The following is a 24250-nucleotide window of genomic DNA, read 5'->3' as shown; positions in this document are numbered from 1 at the left end:
TTGTATTATGCTTCGTATGTTCTGTGAAGCTGTTTTGCGACAATGTCCATTTTTAAAAGTGCTATACAAATAAATTTTAATTAAAATTTTAATTAAATTGAATTTAAAAAATGACACAGTAGATGGCACATCAGTGAAAAAACATCCATTTACATCTCAAAATATTAGCACATATATTTCTAATATGATTAAATAAAGAAATTAATAAAACAAAGAGAAGATTGTGAGTTTCTCTTGTGATCCTTTTTATAAATCAAGCGAGACACATAATGGAAACCCCAGGAGTAACATTAAACACGTATTATTTAGCACATTTTTACACCAATTTATTTTAGCCTAAAAAACATTCAAGCTTGGAATTGCAGACTGAGTATGACTGTTAACTGAAATTTGGCTCATAGTTTAAAATATTATGATCTGCCAGTAGAATAAGATCATTTTCTGTGTTGGTAGAAAGTAAAATGGTTATTTCTAATTACGTTGTGATTTGAACTATGGCTATAGTGCAATATATGAATACCATGATGCATGTTATCATCAATTCCTATAACCTTTTAAATTTTTTAGACATAATTGTATAACCTCTGATTGTAAGCAGCTTGTAAACTGTTTTAGAATTTTATATTTTGAATGTTATTTGTAAAATGTTCCATAGTATTTTCAGTGGATTTTTTCCCCTAAAAAGAATTAGATATTCTAGAAAGTGTCTCTTTTTCAATACTCTGGTTTCTATACCATAAAACAGAATCTAATGTGAAAGGAGTTTCAAACGTTTGTTAAGGCTTGTTTTTTGGTTGGAGTTGTGTTTTTCTTTTCTTTTCTTTCTTTCTTTCTTTCTTTCTTTCTTTCTTACATGCATATGTCACATCAAGCAATTAATTTCTTCCAGCTTTATGAGACATCAGTGTAGTGCTTCAGTATGATTGTATACAACTCAGATCTAAAACCTCTTGTATAATTAGTGCACTTTACGGCATGATCTATGGGTGAGGGCACGCAACTTGTTCTGGTTTAAAAAATGGAGAATTAAAACCCAACCTCAGCCTAGTGTAAACCAGTGACTTTCAGTAAGATGAACTTTTGAACTGTTAAGTTTTAAGGTAACTTTATAACTGTGATTGGCGCGAATGATGATACTTGAGAATGCTACTTAAATAAATAGTTTCTTGTCAGGATTATTACCTAGCAAATCAATCTGTCAGCCACACCACCATTTAAATTTGTTTTCTTTGAATATTTATTGTTTGTTTGTTTATTTATTTGTTTGTTTGTTTGTTTTTCGCCATAATGAATGAAGCACTAAGGCCATGTCGCTCTATGACGTTTTCCGACTCCTGTCCTATAATTGGTTAGTGTTAGGAAATGTATTGTGCAATGATTGGCTATCGTACTCGAGAGGTCTTTTTTATTTGACGGTGTTATAAGTCCCGCCTTATGAATGCGGAAGTGGTACGAATGCAGGTAGACAATAACGTATGTTGCAACGCCGCTTTTCAGTTATCTATATTCGTTAATGTTTGCAGTTTCTTGCCATAAATTGGACTTTGGAGTCCTGTTCTGTACAGCGAGATTAAGCAGAGAGTTGGTGAGTTGATATTTTCCTTTTATGTATAAGATTACACAAGTTTTGAATGTTATCTGTGTTAAATGAATGAATAGTTTTTGGGCTTCAGCAAAACACTTAATATGGAAAAGCAACACAGCACTGAAACAAGTTGTATCTGAATTTAAATAAACTGCTTTCTATGTTAATAGGTTTCACAGACAGCCTTTATTGCACAGATGATATGTACTTTATCTCTCCTAGAAGTGTTCTCTTAACTTTTACAACACTCAAGGTGTAATAAGGGAACATAGCGATGTGGTGTAATAAGGGATCTTAGGGATGTGGTGTAATAAGGGAACATAGGGATGCAGTGTAATAAGGGATCATAGGGATGCAGTGTAATAAGGGATCATAGGGATGCAGTGTAATAAGGGATCATAGGGATGCAGTGTAATAAGGGAACATAGGGATGCAGTGTAATAAGGGAACATAAGGATGCAGTGTAATAAGGGAACATAAGGATGCAGTGTAATAAGGGAACATAGGGATGCAGTGTAATAAGGGATCATAGGGATGTGGTGTAATAAGGGATCTTAGGGATGTGGTGTAATAAGGGACCATAGGGATGTGGTGTAATAAGAAATCATAGGCATGTGGTAGCCTAGTTTTTGGACTACTGGAAGGTCATGAGTTTGAATCCCAGGTCCACCCAAGCTGCCGCTGCTGGGCCCCTGAACAAAGCCCTTAATAACCCTCAATTACTCAGTTATGTAAATTAAAATAAATTGTAAGTCACTCTGGATAAGTGTGTCAGCTAAATGACAGAAATGTAAATGTAAATATTTGCTCACACACATCCCTAAAAAGTTGCAGTGAGGAACATCTCATAAACCATCCATCCTTGATTAAATACCAGATCTAGAAAATAAAGCAAACAACTGTCCAAAGGGATGTGGCCCCAGCCCTGTTCACTCAGCTCTTGGTGACTGTAAAGTCTCTTTATATTTGTGTTTATGGCAGCGATGGCAGGCAACGCAGTGGTGGTAATGCGACTGCTGGCTTCAGCCTACTCTGTGGCAGAGAAAGCTGGAGCGATTGTAAGGAGAGTCTTGCACAGTGGAGACCTGGGTATAGTTGAGAAGGTGAGCTTCCATCTCAGACCTCTGTCAGTGAATCTTTAGCTGTTCTTCAACTAATAGTACTGTTTTCCAACACTGAGAATAAACAGATTTAATAGGTACAGTAGTATACAGACCACTATCCCTATTTATAATACATATTGTGCCTCTTTAGATAAGACCTCCACTCCTATTAATATATATCTACATCCATATCTTTGTTCATAATTTATTGTAAATATAATGTTTACACACTTCTGGTTACAAGCTAACTGCATTTAATTTTCTTTGTTCAAGTACAATGACAAAATAATCTAATCCAAAAATATCACATTCTTTTATTCATGATTTTATTGTGTGTAGAACGTCTTACACTGTAACAGGCATAATTTATTCTGCAGTCTCAGCAGTCATGAGTAAGATGTTCTTGTAATCTAAAAATTTTAGCCACAGTATATTGTCTTTTTTTTCATTTCATGTTTGTATTTCTTTCAGAATCGTTCTTTCTTAAAATAAAACCTAGAAATGAGAGTAAACCATGTTTACACATATCAGTGATTTCCATAAAATCAATCCTTTTGCTCATCTTGAATATTTGTTGTTTTGGACATGAAGTAACCCTTGAATACACCTGAATACACTCTTTTCCTCAGTATGACTCTTAGTATGAATGTAGTATATGTGTATACTCTTAGTGTGACTGTAGATATAACTACAGGTTGTTAAAATGTGTTCAAACGTACTTTATACTGTTTCTGACTGAATCCTGATCTTTATCTGGTCTGTATTTTCTTGTCTCAGACAGGGGTTGATGACCTACAGACACTGGCTGACAGACTCGCTCAGAAGAGTATATGCGCCTCTCTCTCGAAGACCTTTCCTAAAATCACCATCATTGGCGAGGAGGTGTGTGTGTGTGTGTGTGTGTGTGTGTGTGTGTGTGTGTGTGTGTGTGTGTGTGTGTGTGTGTGTTCATTAAACATTACAAAAGTCAAACAACACAAGTCACGTATTTAGAGCGCATTGCAGTGATGATCTGCTGCTGCTTTGGATATCTATTATGGGAAAAAAAGGTTTTGAAGAGAAAATATTTCACTTAAAGCTGTAAACCTTAAGCTAGTGTCAGCTACTGACAAAATTGGACTTAATATGGATTAGATTAGGGAGCTTTACTGTCATTCTAATTTATAGAAATATACAGTAGAATAAAATAGTGTTCTTCAAGACCTCGGCACAACATTACACAAAGTGACTACAGTGGAACCCTTAAAACATGTAGTGGAAAAATCTGTGAAAAAAGTGAATATAGTATAAAATTGTGGTGCAATATAAAGAAGTACTAAACTGTAATAGATACAGTGCAAGAGTTAGTATATTTGATCTGTCAACATCTATTCTTCTGCTTCCTACTGCTAGACCTACTGTAGATGATAAAAATACTAAATGTTGGGAAGCTAGTTTTGATGGTTTGTGCATTTGCAGTCTACCTAAATAAAAAGCGTATACTTTTTCCTGTACATAATGTTATTATATAGTTATTGTCCACATAGTGTTAATTTATCTAGTTTTATTCATATACCTTCCCTTTAGGATCTGGCAGTTGAGGCAGTGGAAGAGGACCTGATTGAGACCGGCCAGAATGAAGGAATATTACAAAAGCCATGTCCCGGTGAATACAGCAAATTAAAGGAGGAGGAGGTAAAATCCTGAAAATATTTCGTAAATCTTAAAGCACTTGAAACTACAGAAGAATACAAAGCAAAGTAAGAAAATTTATCATTACACACAGACAGAGACAGAAATTTGCTAAGGCTCTGTTTAAACACCAGCTATGAGACTCACTGATTAGTCTAGTCTAAGAAGTGTAAGTGCTTGAGCTCACGAAGTTTAACTCGCCCACACTTAAAGTAAATGTTTGATGAAAACTTGGAACGCTAGCAGTGTTTGTGAGCAGAAGATTTATCCGAGTTTAGCCCCGCCCACTTTCTATGGAACATGGAAGAATTGTGGTGAAGGTCCAGCTCTTTATACTGCATACTACACAATCCTGAAAGTGTGGATAACCATCTATTAAAAAAGACAATTCGAACTGTATTAATCTCTTAATTGTTTGAGGGATGGAAGACAACCTTGAAATCTATCAGAAGGTCATCTTATATACCCCAACTTGACACTAGCTCCCAATTATTCTTAAAATTCTTAGAAAGCCCCAGCTGCTTGCTGTAAAGTGTCTGTGTGAAGTTAAAATACTCTGTTTCGCCTCTCAGCTCGTTGTGTGGGTTGATCCTCTAGATGGCACCAAAGAATACACGGAAGGTAAGAGAATCCCATCATCTCCACCTGACAAATGGCTCGATTAAACATCTCTGTAGAAGGTGCGGTTCATATTGTGTATTGTGTGTGTATTTGAGTGTGTGTGTATTTGAGTATTTGACTGAGTGTGCATATATGTGTGTGTGTGTCTGAGTGTGTTTATGTGTCTGTGAGTGAATTTGAGTGTGCGTGAGTGAATTTGAGTGTGCGTGAGTGAATTTGACGGTGTGTGCGAGTGAATTTGAGTGTGTGTGTGTGTGAATTTGTGTGTGAATTTGTGTGTGTGAGAGAGAATGTGTGTGTGTGTGTATGTGTATGAGAGCATGGTGTATGCATGGTGTCCTGATGGACTGCTATTCATGGTGTGTTTCTGCCTAATGCCCAGTTTTCCCAGGATTGTCTCAGATTCAGAGCAACGCTGACGTGGAGAAAGTGCTTAATGCTCAGCCAGTCTGTAGCTATGGGTGTCAGTGTATGACTCGCCTGCTGTACCAATTATGTGAATGCTGGATATGTACGGAATAAAACACGATGAGGAGTGATCATATAGTAAAATGGTTAACAACAGTGTAAAACTGTATAAGCGTTTTATTCTTGTTTCTTCATTTACAAGTATGTTTAATATTGAGAAACAATCAGGAGTCAAGTTCCTTTTATTACATACCTTATAGCAGCTACAATTCACTCACCAGCCTCCCCCTCCTCCCCCTCATCTGTCACTCCCTCTTGGTGTTATTAACACAAGGATGCAAAAAGAATCTGTAAAGTTCTTTACAAGGGGATTTCACTGGCAGTTTAGTATAACACAACAGCACAGGGAATGTGAAAGCTGTCATGTGGAACAAAAAGAGACTATCTGACTGAGACTAGCTGTAGGCTGTGAGTTGTGCGAGTTCGGGATCTCTGTGGGACACAGAAGCACACAATAATGCACATAATAGCACCCAAATAATCCCCCGTTTCTCTTTATGCATGTTTAAGGTGAATGCAAACGCGCCCAGTTTGAAACCCTCCTCTCTCATGGTGGTGACTTTTACTCAAACACTGACACTCAATAGATGCTAGATGTTATGTCATTACTTTTAAGAAACCTATTAAAAGAATAATTTTGTTAATCAGCAGCATGCTTCGATTCGATTATATGGAGAGGCCACAGTGCATGTTCCTGTGAATGAGCTGTTACCACAGGAATAATGAAAAACACACCTGACCAATCAGATTTGAGTATTCAGCAGCACTCTGGTATAATACCATGTTGTGTAATTGATCATTTGCACTTATAACAGAAGTTATAACAGAAGTTATAATTCACATGCTGACACAGTTGTCTCTCTTTTCATTTCTCTGTTCCTTGAGTACTTGACTTTTGTTACACTGATCCACTAGCCCTCTTTAATCTATCTCTCTTTCTCCTCTCTCTCTAATGTTTTTCTTTCTCTCTTCCTGTCTGTATCTGTGCTTTAGCGGCATACATATTGAACAGTCCAGTTGTCTGTGTGAACTGGCTCGAGGCCCACAGATCAACAAGTACGCTAACCTATAATCTGCTCTGTCCAATCCTGGCTTTACCACGTCCTTATCACCTTCTCCTCCTAGTATGTCAAATGTGTGTATTGTTCAACAGGAGCACATTCGAATTGGTGTGTAAATTTTCAAACAAATCACTGTTTGTTTCCTTCTCACCCTGAAGAGTGACATGTCCAATCGCTAGCTTTCTCAGTCTCTCTATCCCAGTAGCTCATTGTGTATTTTGCAAATTTCTGTATCGACAAATGTTTCTGCTGATTTCATGCCTAAAATTTCTATTATAATTGACCCAGCACTTTCTAACACTAGCATACCAATATCATATAGTAATATCGTCTTAATAATCTGGATAAATGTCAACAGATACCATGGCAATGATATATATATATATATATATATATATATATATATATATATATATATATATATATATATATATATATATAGCAAAGATAATTACAAGAAGAAGGTCATCTGTTTTTACAATAAACAGATTTGATTGACAGAATAAAAAAGTTAAGATATCACAGCTGACCTGTTGTAGAACCACACCTTCTCAACACAGTGTCCTTTATTTGATTTTATAGTAACATTATAGAAACATTGTCAACATTAATTTACACACATCGATCCTTGAATCTTAGGATACTTTATACTGTATGTTAGATACTCTAAGAAGAAGAGATTATTATGAAAAGGAAAAGCTTTATTTAACCACGTTTGCCCGTCATGTGGAGTGTGTTATCGGAGACACGTGTGTTTATGTGTGTGTTCTCAGGGCTCCTGGATCACGTGACTGTGCTGATAGGCATCGCTTATAAAGGAAAAGCAATCGCTGGTGTGATCAATCAGCCCTTCTACAACTACGAGGTATGGCTGTTGCACATATGACAGTACAAACGGTCTATATTGTCCAAAACATTCAGAAATCAATACATCAAACGATTTCTAGCTGTATCTATAGACAAATGTTGCTGTCTTATGCACTCTCTGTTATTGTTATTGTATCTCTAGCGTATATACTGCCTTGTGCTCAGGGGTTACAGGGTTGTTTTTTTTTATTTTTTTTATTTATTTATTTATTATTTTTTACTATATTTTTTTCTGGAGCTGTGTAATGATGTTTTTAGGTTTTGTAATGAACATGTGCAATGTGAAATTTCAGGCCGGTGCGAGTGCCGATTTGGGCCGAACTATCTGGGGAATGCTGGGCTTGGGAGCCTTCGGGTTCCAGTTACAAGGAGTCCCAGAAGGGAAACGCATCATAACCACCACTCGCTCTCATAGCAATAAACTTGTTACTGATGCTGTCCAGGCCATGGATCCTCATGATGTCATCAGAGTGGGAGGGGCTGGAAATAAGGTATATTATTATTATTATTATTATTATTATTATTATTATTATTATTATTATTATTATTATTATACCATGAGCACAAGATACAATTCATCCTAAAGCATACAGCCTATCATACTGCCTATCATATCAGTTTCATATTCAAAACTTAAAAAAAAAAAAGTAAAAAGTGTAATTTTCTATCTTGTTTATAATCCTAAACTAACTTTTACACATTAGTCAAATTGGGCTTCCAGATGAATTTCAAGAGCTTAGATCTAAGGGTTTTGTTTATGTAGAGATCGCATGATCCTGGTAAGTTTAGGGCCTGATTTAGGATACTGCATTATATTGAGAGTATACTCTTGTACTAAAGAGTTTTAAATGAACAGCACAAGTGATTAGATTACATTAGATTAGATTTGACTCTTTTCCCTCTGAAGTTCATGTCTGTGTCATATCCAGTGATAAACATGCAGCAGCACAGAAGAATAATAAGAATAAAATGGATACAAATCTGGACAAAAACATGTCTGATGCAACGGTCATTTTAGAAGAAAGGAAAAAGGGTTAAAAGTTCACTGAAAATCAATGCGCACATCAAAAGATTCCCCTGAGTGTCTGTATGTTTTGAATGTAATGTGTCTTGTCCATTTCTGTGTGTCTAGTGTGTGTCTCCCTCTCTGTGTGTTCGTCTTCCTCTCTGTGTGTGCGTCTTCCTCTGTGTGTGTGTGTCTCCCTCTCTGTGTGTTCGTCTTCCTCTCTGTGTGTGCGTCTACCTCTCTGTGTGTGCGTCTCCCTCTATGTGTGTGCGTCTGTATCTGTGTGTGTCTGTGTCTAGTGTGTGAGTGAGTGTGTGAGTGAGTGTGTGAGTGAGTGTGTGAGTGAGTGTGTGAGTGAGTGTGTGAGTGAGTGTGTGAGTGAGTGAGTGAGTGTGTGAGTGAGTGAGTGAGTGTGTGAGTGAGTGTGTGAGTGAGTGAGTGAGTGAGTGAGTGAGTGAGAGAGAGATTTTGAACTAAAGCTTGACTTGGTATTCAACGAATCATACCAGTGTAAAACCAAATCATATTGTATAAGTAAAAACTGTTCGTATTCAGGAAATTTCACATCTTTACTCATGAGAATGGCCAGTTTAATCCTGCAGGATTGTTTTTTTAATCTAACAACCTTTCAGTATAAACATAATGTACAGTGGTTGATACAAACCATAACAATAAAATTATAATTAATTGATCATTCAGTGAGTGACAGAAATGAGGATTTACACACCAATAAACCTGAAGTGCTTAGATACACGAGCTGCAAGTTCAATTAATGTTTTACACAAAAATTAAAGCAAAAATCACCTTAAATCAAAATTGTAATTTTTTCCTGAATCATGTAACCCTAGTTAGTCTGTAATTTGTAAAACATCTTTTTTTGTGTGTGTGGTTCTATTCACTTTAAGCTAAAAAATAAAAATAATACTTTGATACATGCCCCAAATTATTGTGAAAGATTTGTAATTAATGTTTTGAATTGAGTGTTAAGATCAGACACAGATGCACCACATAGGAACCAAAGGAAAGAGAAAGAAAGATCAGTGTTATTACATCCTAATATTTCTATTCTGCAAGTTAAAAACAAACCCATTTATTCTTTCACAGACTCCCTCCTTGTGTATTGATAAGATCAGTCTTACTTCCTGTGCTTTTCCTTCACAGATCATTCAGCTGGTGGAGGGAAAAGCATCTGCGTATGTGTTTGCCAGTCCGGGCTGTAAGAAGTGGGACACTTGTGCAACTGAAGCCATTCTGCATGCCGTTGGAGGTAACACATCATTTCTCTTTGTCTACCGATTCATTCTGTTTTATTTTCTATTACTGCAGTGTACAGTACAAAACCATGATGTGTCACGAAATCACTTGTTGCTACCCCAAAGGAAAGCTGACAGACATGCACGGGAACTCTTACCGGTACGACGCCGACGTGAAGCACATGAACTCTGCTGGTGTGTTAGCCACGCTGAGGGATCATCAGTTTTACGCCAGCAGAGTTCCCCAGTCCGTCCTCAAGGCCCTGCAGTCTGACTAAACAGCCACAGCTTAATGGACTTCATTCCCTTCAATTGAAATCATTAAATCAGTGATTAACTCTTTCTGACACTTTTATTTTTTTCATTTTTTGTTTTTTTTCCATTGATTTTTTTTAAAAATATAAATACACTAAGTTACCAGTTAACAGCACTCCGCTAAATGACCAATCATTTACGTTACCCTGTTTGTGTGTTAACTGCAGCCCATATGTCAGAAAAATGTTAGATAATCCAGTCGACGTTTGAATCTGGGATGACTGACAGTACCACTGGTGGTTTGATTCTCCAAAATTAACTGACACCCTGGAAGACAATCCTCCTTCGCTGTCTCATGTCTCTCATATCCTTTCGAGTTTCCTGCTTGAAGGATGTGATTGACGTGCCGCAGCTCTCACTATCTGTCACAATAGAATGTTCTGTATGGTTCATTAGTTCATAGTTCATTCATGTGAAAATGATCAAAATGTTTGTTTGAGCTAATGTTAGACAAGTATATACGTAATAAAATAAACTTTTAGCAGGAAAAAGATTAAATAGGACCACAACCATGTACAAAGTGTACATTTTGACCATTTTTATAGCATCTGCATCGTTTTACATCTCCATTGCCTCTAGTACACACAAACTGCAGTATAACTGACCTTTGTTTTGATGAATTGGAATTTTACGTAAATGATCTTATGACTCTAATCAATATGCTTTAAGGGTATATTTGTCAGTGAATTGTTGTCATTGTTTCTTGACCTTAGCATTAACTCTATTAGAGTAAAGACTCTTTTACTGAGATGAGTTTATCTTGTATTTCATACAGCACTTCACCTGGTGATTTTTTTTTTTTTTGTGGGGGGACTTCTGGAGCTACATTCATCAAACCTCACCTACAGTCATCCGTGCTCAAAGCCCCTACTGTTTCTGAGTGTCTGTTAATCTGATCCAAAGGCAGCTGTGATTTTAAACTTTAATATCATGTCTGGCTGCAGAAACAGCATGCAGAAATAAAAGGTCCTGCAGAAAGCATCTAGTAGGCAGATCCTGAAACTGAAAAAGTGCTAAAGGATGAATAACATACTGTAAATGAGAAAAGCTGAGATCTAGGCTTTTAACACTACGCCGATAAGACATACTTCCTATTATTTCTGAACTCACCAGCATTATCATTATTATTATAATATACATTATATATATATATATAGTCCTTTGATCTTGGTTTTTATGGGAACCAAGCGATTATGTATGGTTTTGCTTTCATATGATTTCAGATAGATATAAATAAGAAAATATCTTTTTGGCAACATTAAGAAAACAACACGATGATAAAACCCTATATGAGCATGGAAAAACAAGGAGGTTTGTTTATTAGTTTCTCTCATATGCACAGAGCCTGTCTTGTTTTAAATTCAACCCAATGCAATCGAGTCAGAATGGCGAAGTGTGTACAATTTAATCTACACTCTAAGGTTGAGAGCTATCTTAACACTAACGCATGGATACTGGAACATTCTTGCAATTATCCAGTCAACCAATCATGATGTGCATCACAGTAAACATAAAATCATGCATATGGGCAAGAGCCTGAATGGAAGGCCACATGAACTTAACACAACTTTGGTGAGCAGAAATGCATCTCAGAATGCATAACACCTCAAACCTTGAGGTGAAAAAGCTACAGCAGCAGAAAACAATATCCGATTTCGATCTTGTCAAGTATTAAAAAAAAACAAACAAAAAAAAAACAACAGCTTATAGTGGGCACAGGCTTAATGAAACTATTTTGCTGTGTATTATTAATTGCACAAAATCGTAGACAATTCCTGATTTGACCCTATGTTAATCTGGGATTAACTGTAGCACATTTTGTAAGGCTTTACTTCCCCTCCTTGCCAGCAGAGGGTGCTATTACCAGAACATTATCACTACTTCTGCCATATATTTTTGGGTTTAGGATATTTTAAGCTGTGTTAAGTATGTTCTGAGTGCTGTTTCATGCTGATTGTTATGGTTTGTTCAACATTTGCCTTGTATATTTGGAGTAGATTGCATCTTGGCCCTGACCAGAAATAGATATAAATGTCAGAGGATTGTTTCTGTTTTCATCTCAGTAGTGATACAGGACAATTGTGTGACATTCAAACTACAAGCCTATGTGTCAAGCTCCATACAAGCTCCATTCAACATGTTATTTATTGAGTTTCCCCTGCTGCTGTTTCATGACTAAGTCACATGGGGTCAGTAGACACACATTGCCTTATTTCAGAACTGAGCATGAGCATCTGATGTCATGAATAAAAACCTTATTCTAGGAACCTTATACTGTAGGGTCCCTGAACCGATTACTGTATAATCACATGTTCTCTCTCTGTTTCTGTGTGGGATTTCTCCAGGTCCTATAGGTTTCTATCCACTGTCCAAAAACATGCAGGTAGATGGACTGATTATGTTAAATTTCTCTTAGGTGTGAATGAGTGTGTATCGTGTTCTTTGAGTGAAAATTCCAAAGCTTCAATACCTAATGATCAAGTGATGTCAAGGAAAATCTCCCTGAAATTATATGAGGTAGAAAAGCATGAGAGGAACCAGACTCACATGGGAACCCATCCTCATCTGGGTGACACCGGACAGTGTAATAATAAATATTATCCTTTCTCCAACTTTGAACATTCATCCGTCTATCTTCAATAAGTGTGGTATCCTGGTCAGGGTCATGGTGGATCTAAAGCTTATCCCAATACCTAGGTTCAACGTTGAACACATTGAGCTGGTCTGATAACACTCCACTGGTTTTAAGAGGATGGAAGAGAAACGGAGCCAAATGATCATTGATCAGTAATGCTGAATGGCAATTCTGTTGGGAAGAGACTGACTCACTTCTTCACCCTGACCTCTTTGCCACAGTTTGACTTGATAATCTGCATCAAGCTCCTGAAGCTGTTGTTGCTGTTAGGCTTGAGACACTGCAGTGGGAAAATAAGCATTTAAAATTAGTTTACATCAATTAATTAACACACCATGTGGTTCACTAAGAGCTAAAGTGTGAAGCTTTATACAAAACACCTCAGGGTCTGGGGGTGATATTTTAACACATTTGCACCAAACCAAGCAATTACAGATATACCTAAGGGAATGCGCAGTATTATTTTTCTATGGAACATTTTTGATCATGTTCAGCAGAATCTTCCTAACATCCATATGGCCTGAAATCTGGTCATGTACTTGTGTTAGCATGTTTAAGGATTGTAATCTTTATGTATAATAAATATAATATGCCTTTGGAGGAGTTTAGTGTTGCTGTGCCTTAAATGTTTGTGATTGAAGAACTCAGTGAGCTATATTTATCTGAGTTAGATTGTTCTCAAACCAACGGTTTGATCAAATCACAAGTGGTTAGCCGAGATGGATAACCATTCATGTTTGGGCCGTTAAATGCACATTTACTGAGTACTTGTGATGGTATGTCATGACAAAAAAGCAATACAATGTCACTCAAACAGCAGTAAACACTACCTTGATACCAGCTCCAAAGATTAGGTACATATGTGTGGTTTTCTGGGAAAATCTCTCAGGTGTGTGTGTGTGTCTGTGTGTGTGTGTGTGTGTGTGTGTGTGTGTGTGTGTGTGTGTGTGTGTGTGTGTGTGTATATATACCGTGTATATATACAGACTCAGATCACCATAAATGTATTAGTGTATATAAACAGCTTTGGCTATGAATGCAAGAAAGGCAAGACAGTATTATTCATGCTGTTTAGTATTTATTATATTGTATTCATTTCATATCGGTGTCTGAGTGCAATGTAATTTTCTCTCTTTTCACTTTTGGGTGTAAGAGTGTAAAATGCTAGTGAGAGAAATATATTTCAGTTCAGTGAAGCATGTAGTATGAAATGTCAAAAAATCTCAAAATCTGAAGGGTTTTCCCAGACTGCCACTTACACACACACACACACACACACACACACACACACACACACACACACACACACACACACACACACACACACACACACACACACACTTATGTCACTTTTTCCTGATTAAACACTGAGGATAAACACTTTAGGACCTATTGGTTGCTTTTAATGGCAGACTGCATGGCATTTGTGCAGCTTTTTCACAGCTAGCCATGCCATCAGTCACCCAAAAGTAAATCAATCTTTCCAATTTCTTTTAGTAGCATTTTGCATAGTGTGAGTGTGGCATGTGCTTTAAGTGGACAGGCATTTGGCTTACATGCATACTGTACAGTTTGTTCACACACAGACACACAGATGGCTAATGTACACAAGGCTATCATATTACCATTATAGGGCCTTTTGCAATATTTAGCATTGTTGTTTTTAATGTTGCATTTGATTTGTATGAATCTCTCTAATTATCGCAGAGATATGCCTCATTAAGCCTAGAATATTATAAAAATGTCCGACAGACAGTCGTTTTAAACTCATGTCTATTCAATTATTATGGTTACTCTCTAACTATTTAGTTCACTCGGTGCCTTTATTATGATTTACTTCCCTTAATCAGTAATATATACAATGTTATAACGACATTTCCTTTAACGAGGCAATGATAAATATACACAGCCAAACTAAAACACATACAAAAAACATTATATACTACAATTCTATATTGTAGTCAAACATCAAGACCATATTTGCAATTGTAATATTCTATAGCAGTGTCATACGGTAGGTTATTTCTTAATGAAGCGGTTATAAAGAGCATGCTGTTTCTCTAAATAGTTATTTCATCAAGGTGCTAAAAATGTCATGTTCGCTTATGTACAGTATATTGCTATTATGAGAATGTGTGAACAGTTTCACTGACATAAAAACATTCATACAATAATTAACAGATCTCATTTAGAACCATAAAATGGCTGTGTCTAAGTGGAGAGTTTATATGGCTGTGAGTGCTTGTTTTAATAGCCCATAGAAATTTCTTATTCATTCATCTTCACTAACTGCATTATCCTGTTCAGGAGTTTACAAAGCCTATGCCAGGAACACTTGGGCACAAGACCGGAAAAGGGATGCCAGTCTATTACAAGACACCATGTGCACCCATATAGTCACACTTAGATACAATTTATCTTATCTTGGGAGGTATGAGAAAACTGAAGAACCCAGAGAAAACCCACATGGACAAAAGGAGAACATGCAAAACTCTTCACAGATGGTAATCTGAGCTTGGGATCGAAAAAAAAAAATAGTCTGTCCTTTAATATTATCCATGATGGGCCAGGGAGTACTAGCATTTACAATACAGATGTGTCCCTCACCCTTTCTGAATGTAGTTTGAATCATCCGTTCATAATCTAATCACAGTCTGTCCAAAGTGTGTTTGCACCTGGCTTTTCATGCAGTCAAGTGAAATTCGTATATGGACCGATCACCAAGAAATGGATATAAAAGCAAGAAATAAAATCTATTTTTTTTATTTGGCAGCAGTATGGAGAACTGTAAAGGAGAACAATATGTCCTAAAAATAATACTGCACGTTGTAGTCTTGGTTATTGAAACCTAAATACGGCACTATAATGGCACTCCCTCGTAACTGAAAATACTTTATTAGAAAGCTATTCTGGAGATAAGGTTATCATCCTGTGGTTCTTTTCGGATGCTGATTGCAAGTCCAAAACAAATCCAATACCGCCACCAATAGATGTGTTTAAGCATTTAAAATGTTCCCAAGTCTTACAAAACCCTCAAAGCTCCCTGGTCTGTGCAGAACTGTGTTTTCGATGTCAGCTCTAATCCATGCTCATCCACCACGAAATGGGTTTATTAAGAGTCTCACAGGTTAGCCTGATCTACATTGAATTCATTCAATGAATTACAGACCAGGTGGCAATTAACCAATTCCTTTTTTTTTGTTAAACCTCAGCCAATGTCGGCCGATAGAAACTTATCAGAAGCTAAAATGTTTACATTTTAATCTTAACTTTGAGGTTTAGGTTTTCAAATCACATTTAAGTTGCTTTATCTTTCAAACACCTTTAATTCTAACAAAAGCCAATTGCAGAGATCACACACACAGGGGTTAGACAATGAAACTGGCCAATATAGTGCTATATATGTGTGGCCTGGTGGCCATTCTTTAATTTCAAATTCTATCAGTAAGAGCAGAGGGTAAAGGATGAATTAGCAGATCAATAACACAGCTGTACATAAACTATTGCAGTCCACTTAACATAATGGGAGACATAGTTTAAAACAAAATTCAACTGGAGTAACTAGCTGCATCTGTATGTGTTTAGTGCTTCATATTTGTGTCTATATCTGTATTTGGTGTGGCTATCTGGTTCTGAAAAAATATATTTTATTGAAAAGCCTAAATTAAATTACAGTGACCCTGACCAGGGCAGTACTAAGGAGAATGCTGTGAATATGTTGTATGTTAACGAAGATGGCCTTCATTTTCCCACAAGCTTAATATCTGAAAAGGTCTCAATCCCAGTTCCGATTCGCACCTCGTGACCCAACCTGGTGCACTCGCTATTTGTCAAGCTTACTTTGAAAAAATATTGTACTCAGTCTAAAGTATTGGTACTTGGTTGCATGCCTACTTCCCACTAATTATACTATCAGAATATCTTTGTATTGTTTGCATATTGTATAATAGTATAATATATTATTAGTTGGAAAAAAAACTACCTAATTCACATTTTCTGTAATTATAATTTCCTTTGGAGGCACATTGTCTTAGTGGGAAGCATGTTTGCTTTACACATTCACGGTTTGGGGTTTTGATTTCTGCCCATACTTTGGAGGTTTCCACCAGGAGCTTTAGTTTCCTCCCCAGTCCAAAGACATGCATTGTGTGTGATTAAGCTCTGTGATGAGTTAGCACCCTGTCCAGATTGTCCCCTGTTCCCCAGGTTCTCCCTGGGTTCTGAGTTCCTTGGTACAGAAAATGGATGGATGAATAATTTCCTTATAAACGCAAGCTCCTTATATTGATTAGTAGTTCGGTTTTAATGAAAAACCCCCGCTGTTCCTAACTGTATCGAACATACCGAACTGCACTTTGTACATTGATTAAAATCCAAACAATTTATGATGTAATATATTCTTCTTTGGAATCAAAAAGTACTCAATACATAAGTATTCAGAAAAAGAAAAGGCAAATCAGTTACACTAATGTATCTGGTGATTAAGACCTTTGTGTTTGGGAAGCCAAGAAATGTAATGTGCGTAAAGCAGGCTTACTTTAGTTGTATACAATTTCCCAAGAAGCAGGTGACTTAAATCATTTATCAAAGTGTTGATGTAAGAACAGCAAGCTGGTGGATCCTTCTGAGGAAAAAGGTAATGAAGAACTGCTGTGCTCCTGTTAGAGCTGTTCTGCTGCTGATTTAGCACAGCCATGCTGATTGACAAGCAGAATCGTACTGGGAAAATGGCCCTACTTGCTTAGTTACTTGTTTGCCACCAAATGTCAGACCTCAAGGTCTGAATTATTGCTGTGTTTTTTGTCAGCATTACCTAAAGCTGCAGTGTCTGTATTTTAGAATAATAAAAACATGCACATTCTTGCTCTAGATAGATAGATAGATAGATAGATAGATAGATAGATAGATAGATAGATAGATAGATAGATAGATAGATAGATAGATAGATAGATAGATAAGTGAAATCTTATACCCACTAAATTGAATCTGTCTGCACTGGCATGATGCTTGTCCACAAATATTTGTCAAACTGTAATAAGAAATCCTTCTGGATTTAGAGGAATTGTAAATGGAAATGTTTTCTATCAAAAGTCTAGCATCGCTTTATGTAACTGAAAATAGGCTTGTGTTCAAAGGGAATTTCATTTCATTGCTCTGGCACATTGGTTCCACTTCAGAGATCACAAAAAGATGACTGATGGGGTTGGTCATAGCAATGTGCTTTCAAACTGAGCAGATTTTAAAATGTGTCCAAAATGACATTCTGTAATATATATTAAATCTGGTCATTAAAACTGGAATTTATGATCACTTCTCCAATCTGCCTGTCTTTCTGTCTGCCTCTATGTCATTTTTCTCTCTCTCTCGCTCTGTGTGTGTGTGTGTGTGTGTGTGTGTGTGTGTGTGTGTATGAGCCTGCTTTCATTACGCTGCAGAGGCGAGGTTTCATCTCCAGAGCTTCAGAGATGGTCTCTGTGCAGTATGTGTGAAACATACAGTAGGCGGAGGATTGTGCTCTACTCCATCATCCATGCTAACACTCCTCTATCCCAAAGCTCTGCTCACATCCATTACCATGCTCACTAGAACGACAATCTCTCTCCACTTCCCTAGTTAAAAAGCAGCGTTCTTTTTTTGACAAGCTATAATCTACATATCAGTGTTTCCTAGCTGATGTGTATGTAAGTGCGAGCTGACAATTGTCTTATTATTATTATATATTTTTTATTTTACCTTTTATTTCTCTGACCACAGGAGGACGTAGGGAAGGCCAGTTTGAGTGTTATCAGCAGGTGCACAGAGCCACAGGGGAAGAGCAGGAGAGAGATATGATAGCCTTGCTTGACAGTAGGAGAGATTTCCAAAAGAACAGGCATGTTTTTCGAAGTCGGTGATGTGTCTCACTCCCAGGTTGTCATCATCTGGGCAGAAATGAAGCAGTGTTGCTTGCTGATAGAAGGCTAAAAATAAGAAGGAGAGCCTTCCAGTGGGCACATACTGTGTCTATCTACTCCAAGGCTCGAGTTATTTAACCACAGTTTATTACTACTTCTTGCACATCTCCACAAACCATTTAGCAATACAATACAGTGATGTTTATAATCTAGGTTGAAAGGCAGAATATTGTGATGAAAATGTGATGCAACTTTTCAAATTCTTTGCCTTGATGAGTCATAGTGGAAAATGTCTCCATAGGGAGAACAAATTATAATAAATTATAACAATTATGACAAAATATTTGAAATGGTTATACTTTTGTACATGTGCTACACATTCTGGGTCAAATGTGACCAATGTTTATTGAAATTACATTTACGTTCACCAGTGTTAGTTACTTAAGGAAAATTATGGATTTACAAGTAGGAAATCTGGATAAACCACACATTTATGTGTATATTTTTAGGACTGTATTGACTGAGTAAAAGGGGTACACTCTTGACACTGCATTTATAAGAAAATGAATGAAATATGTATTGTTGAAGTTTCACAGCACTTTTTCATTCATTCATTCATTCATTCATTCATTTTCTACCACTTATCCGAACTACTAGGGTCATGGGGAGCCTGTGACTATCTCAGGCGTCATCGGGCATGGAAGGCAGGATACACCCTGGACGGAGTGCCAACCCATCTCAGGGCACACACACACTCTCATTCACTCACACACTACGGACAATTTACCAGAGATGCCAATCAACCTACCATGCATGTCTTTGGACTGGGGGAGGAAACCGGAGTACCCAGAGGAAATCCCCGAGGCACGGGGAGAACATGCAAACTCCACACACACAAGGTGGAGGCGGGAATCGAACCCCCAACCCTGGAGGTGTGAGGCAAACGTGCTAACCACTAAGCCATCGTGCCCCCTCAGCACTTTTTGCTCATGTTAAACATTAAATATATAATATTAAATAAGACACCTTTAGCTTAAGTGATATATTGATGAAGTGCTAAAAGGCTCCTTTATAGAGTAAAAGTAGGTCTTTTGCAGGTATAGCTGATTCAGCCGGTGTTCATTTTACACTGTGGTAAAGTTTATTACTTCACAGGTGAAACATATGTTGACTGTCGGTGCCAGACGTCTTTCAATAGTAAACCCTAGAAAACCCAATGTCAGATTATATCTTTCAAATATTTAGCAGCAGCCACTGTTTCATGATACTATGGTAGCACTTTATTTTTATGTTATTATCTTATGTTATGTACAATTCTCAATAGTCTGTTATGTCAGAGTGACAAAATGATTATATGCCGAACATAAAAACCAAGCTACTACAAAGGTCCGTATTTATGGTAGTGTAATGAAGTCATAGGGTTTTATTCTAATTCATTAAAATTGATTATTAATAAGATTTTAAATATACGGTTATGGTGTAATGAACTTGCCACATGTCTTCATAGCTTTAAAAGTAAAATGGGGTAACAAATAAAAAAATCCATCCATCAATCCATTCTCTAAAGCACGATGGCTCAAGTGGTTAAGGCTCTGGTTGTTGATTGGAAGATCAGGGTTCATAGTCTCAGCGCTGCCAATGTAGGGCCCTTGAGCGAGGCCCTTAACCCTCTCTGCTCCAGGGGTGCTGTATCATAGCTGAACCTGCACTCTGACCGCAACCTCCAAAGTTGAGATATGTGACAAAACAATTTCATTATGCTGTAATGTATATGTGACAAAAATAAAGGATTCTATTCTATTCTACTTATCCTACTGGATTGCAGGGAACCTGGAGCCAATTGCAGAAAACTCAAAGCACAAAGCAGGGTACACCCTGGACAGGATTCTGCTCTAGCACATGGCACATTAGCACACACAATCCCACAACCAGTACCCGGAAGTGATGCAAACAAGATAAACATCAAAACAATATGCCCCCAACAATGAAGCATTATTTAAAGTATTCATCGTATTAAAGTTCCGGTGTTAGTTGTCATAGTTGTTGTACCCCACACACACTCTTCTCCTTCCTGCCTTCTGGAAAAAGGTACTGAAGCATTTGGGCCCTCATGACCAGACTGTGTAACAGTTTTTTTCCACAAGCCATCAAACCTTATAATAACTGAACTAAACTGTACCGAGCACTACACACACACACACACACACACACACACACACACACACACACACACACACACACACACAGTACGGACTACAATGATCTGCACCAAATACACACTCTTCCAATATACATCCATGTCTACAGCACCACCATATCAAACTGTTTACATGTTGGTTTGCACACTGATTGATTGATTGATTGATTGATTTATTTATTTAGCTACTGCTGCTATAATATTAAGTGTTCATTCCAGTACTTTTGCACATGCACTGTAGAATATACAGTACTGTATGTTCATTGGTTGGTGCTGCTTTGGTGTATTGTCTTGTCGTGTTTTGTATTGTCTTTCTGCACTGTGTTTTGTCGCACACTGTTTGCACTACAGTAGGTTGCACAAATACACTTTACGTAGCTGGGAATAACTTACATTAAGCCTTTAGCTCTGTGTTGTTCTACAGTATGTAGCTGTGTTTTGTTCTATGTAGCATCGTGGTCCTGGAGAAACGTTGTCTCATTTCACTGTGTACTACTTCAGCTATATATGGTTATAATGACAATAAAAGCTACCTAACTCTTGACTTGAGTTGTGTTAGTTATTTTATAATGAACGTTGTCTTGGATTTATGTCAACAAAAATCTTGTCACATCTAAATGTCAAGATTCACGACACCTTATGTCTACTAGAATAAGCCGTAAATGTTTCTTTGAGCTTCTGTGAGGCTTCACATAGTGAAATGCTTTCATACATATGTTTCTGTAGCCTTATGCCAAATATTCATTACCTTTAAAAACCATTGCTTATTTCAATCATTTGCCCTGTAGTGTACATATATAAGTTCAGGGAAGGTCAAAGCAAATATATTAGACATGAAATGGAAATGGAAGCAATAATTTTTCTTTATTTCACATAATATGCATTACATTACATTCCACAGAACATAGTGCATTTATTTTTCATGACTTGTTGCCCAGAGAAGCGGAAAAGTCATTACTGCACTTCTGTTACACTGAAATGTCCATAAAAATACTTGCAGTGTGATTTTTGTCAAGCATGTGCAGAACCATCACACACTACAGTACAGTGATATCAACTGAGTAGATCTCAAGCTCTGCAAGGAAACTTAAAATGATCTAAGTGTTTAATATCTTCAGATTTGGTGATATTTCTGAGGTTTTTATGCCTAACCTTTGTGAAAGGTTACCGCCCCCCATTGCACACAAAAATGTACAGGAAATTGACTCACAATGATGCAGTTTGTGTGAATCACTGTAGGTTCGTGTTGCATGGAGAACATGAACCAGATTAATCACAAATGAAACGTACAGTATATGTGTTTAAAGTGAGCTTATTTGTGAAATGTATACAATAGGAATTTAATTAACATTGACATTGTTATTTCAGAAGTACAGCTAAAGGGAATAAAGGCTTTAGAGGGTATACAATGTAAGCTGTGACTGCTTATTGCACTCCACCCAAAGCCCATTACCCCCTGACCTTGTGTTTAGAGTTTAGTAAATGGATATTGTTCTATTACACTTTAAGAGAGTGTAACAGAAAGATGTAGCTTTGAGGAGTTGACCCTTGCTCCCTGACTGATGCTGTATTCAGTCCGAAAAGCCTGCAGCACATTCTTAATTATTTCTTACTGATGGTCTAATCCATCAAGTGAAACAGTCTCGAAGACTTCCAGAGTAGACAATCTGAGTGGAGTGGAAGGTAGATTGGAGGTGGCTGGGGAAGGGAGAGAGCTGTGTTTCTGTATTACAGTAACTCCTTCAGTGCTTTATGGGCTCTGAAAGAGAACGCTGCCTCTCTGCTAATCTCAGCCCCTGCTGGAAGGAATCAGTTGTGCTCACGCAAAAGAAAAGGAGTGTGAAAGGCAAAGATATATTCCTGAAGCACTTTGATAGCCCGAATTATTAAAGGGTGAGGAAAATGAACAAGAAAAATGATCGGCCTTATTATTTCTTGCATCATACTGAAACTACTGAAGTTCTTTTCCCGAAATGAAACTTTGATATAAAAATAGGATGTAATATTCTCACTCACTCACTCATTTTCTACCGCTTATCCGAACTACCTCGGGTCATGGGGAGCCTGTGCCTATCTCAGGCGTCATCGGGCATCAAGGCAGGATACACCCTGGACGGAGTGCCAACCCATCACAGGGCACTCACACTCTCTCATTCACTCACACACACACACACACTCACACACTACGGACAATTTTCCAGAGATGGATGTAATATTATATACCTTGAAATCCTATGATATGTGGGACAACATGAGAAATTTCTTTACATGATCAAATGTTGCTATTTTATACTACATAGTGTTAAGTTACTATTAAAATTAGTATGATTTCCTGAACTAGAATATGCTTCTAGTTTGTGTGATTCTCAAAGCTAAAAAAAAGGAGAACATCGCATTTAAACGTTCCACTGCAGTTCAACAAAAAGACACCTGCCAACTTCTGCTATAGGTTTGCAATGAGAAAGGAGGTTTTTTTTTATCGGCATCAAACACATCAGTTTCTGTCTCATCACCTCTACTTGCTGCACTTAAACGCTAGCCTTATCGTTATTCCTGTTCTGTTAAGTAAACTTCTTGTAACTGATGTCTTAGGTCATTTAAACATTTCATAACTTTGTGTGAGTTCATACATGGTATTAACATCTGTCTTTAGTGATCCGATCACACACTTGTCATTATTCAAGCATCTCAGGTAGCAGTATCTCCAGTGATAGGATGTCATGCATCATTTCCACTGGAGCAAGCGTATCACACACATTTATTACGTCAGTCCAACGTTACATTTGTTATTAGGCAGAAACGTCCTGTGAATCCTATCTCGCATGCCTGTATTGGTTAAAAATGTTTCAGCTCTGCAGTCTGTTAACAAAAGTTATGAGACGATGAAAGTAGCTATGATTGCATACTGTATTTTCCTGGCTGGGGCAGTGCACATTAAGAAGAAGCGCTTTGTTGTTGTTTGAGACTCATTGGGAAGCTTTTGGCTCACACTACCTATACATGTTAGTGATCGAGCATCCAAGATGGTTTGATTGATTGGATCGTAACATATCTGTGAGACATATTGGACCATTTTCACACCTGTAATTTGCACTGTAAGGTTACATTTACATTTACAGCATTTAGCAGACGCCCTTATCCAGAGCGACTAACATTTATTTTTTTTATACAACTGAGCAATAGAGGGTTAAGGGCCTTGATCAGGGGCCCAGCAGTGGCAGCTTGGTGGACGTAGGAATCGAACTCACAAGGTTACAATCAGATCACCCAGGTTGATGACTGGTTTGAACTGGACCTAAGTGCTCTTCTCTCTGCTGTTTTTTGCAAGTACATTCTGGTCACAAAATGTTGTCTTTTTCACTTTGACATGAAAAAATATATCTATCCAAAAACTTGATGAAAATCATTGGAAAAATGCAAGGTTTTTATCTATAGATAGGATGACTGCACCACTAAATTCCTTACATTTCCTTTTTACCTGGTGTCTCTTTACAGACAAACACAGGCATGTAGAATGTTATTATAGAATGTAGCCAAATAAAATGTTCTTATCTTAAAGTATATTATTGAAGAA

The 24250-nt window shown here is 37.2% G+C and overlaps 1 protein-coding gene across 1 annotated transcript; it reads left to right on the top strand.

Moving 5' to 3' along the window:
• The first annotated feature begins 1427 nt into the window (after positions 1-1427).
• On the top strand, positions 1428-9997 carry bpnt1 (bisphosphate nucleotidase 1). The gene is made up of 9 exons (XM_027166374.2): positions 1428-1585; positions 2567-2688; positions 3466-3570; positions 4255-4362; positions 4932-4980; positions 7283-7374; positions 7670-7867; positions 9544-9649; positions 9762-9997. The coding sequence occupies exons 2-9, from the start codon at positions 2569-2571 to the stop codon at positions 9911-9913; spliced, it is 930 nt and encodes a 309-aa protein (XP_027022175.2). The 5' UTR covers positions 1428-1585; positions 2567-2568; the 3' UTR covers positions 9914-9997.
• The last annotated feature ends 14253 nt before the right edge of the window (positions 9998-24250 follow it).

This window comes from Tachysurus fulvidraco, chromosome 16 (genome assembly GCF_022655615.1).
Source record: "Tachysurus fulvidraco isolate hzauxx_2018 chromosome 16, HZAU_PFXX_2.0, whole genome shotgun sequence".
Classification (NCBI taxonomy): domain Eukaryota; kingdom Metazoa; phylum Chordata; class Actinopteri; order Siluriformes; family Bagridae; genus Tachysurus; species Tachysurus fulvidraco.
The sequence above is the reverse complement of the archived record's forward strand: the minus strand, read 5'-3'. Positions and strand labels throughout refer to the sequence as shown.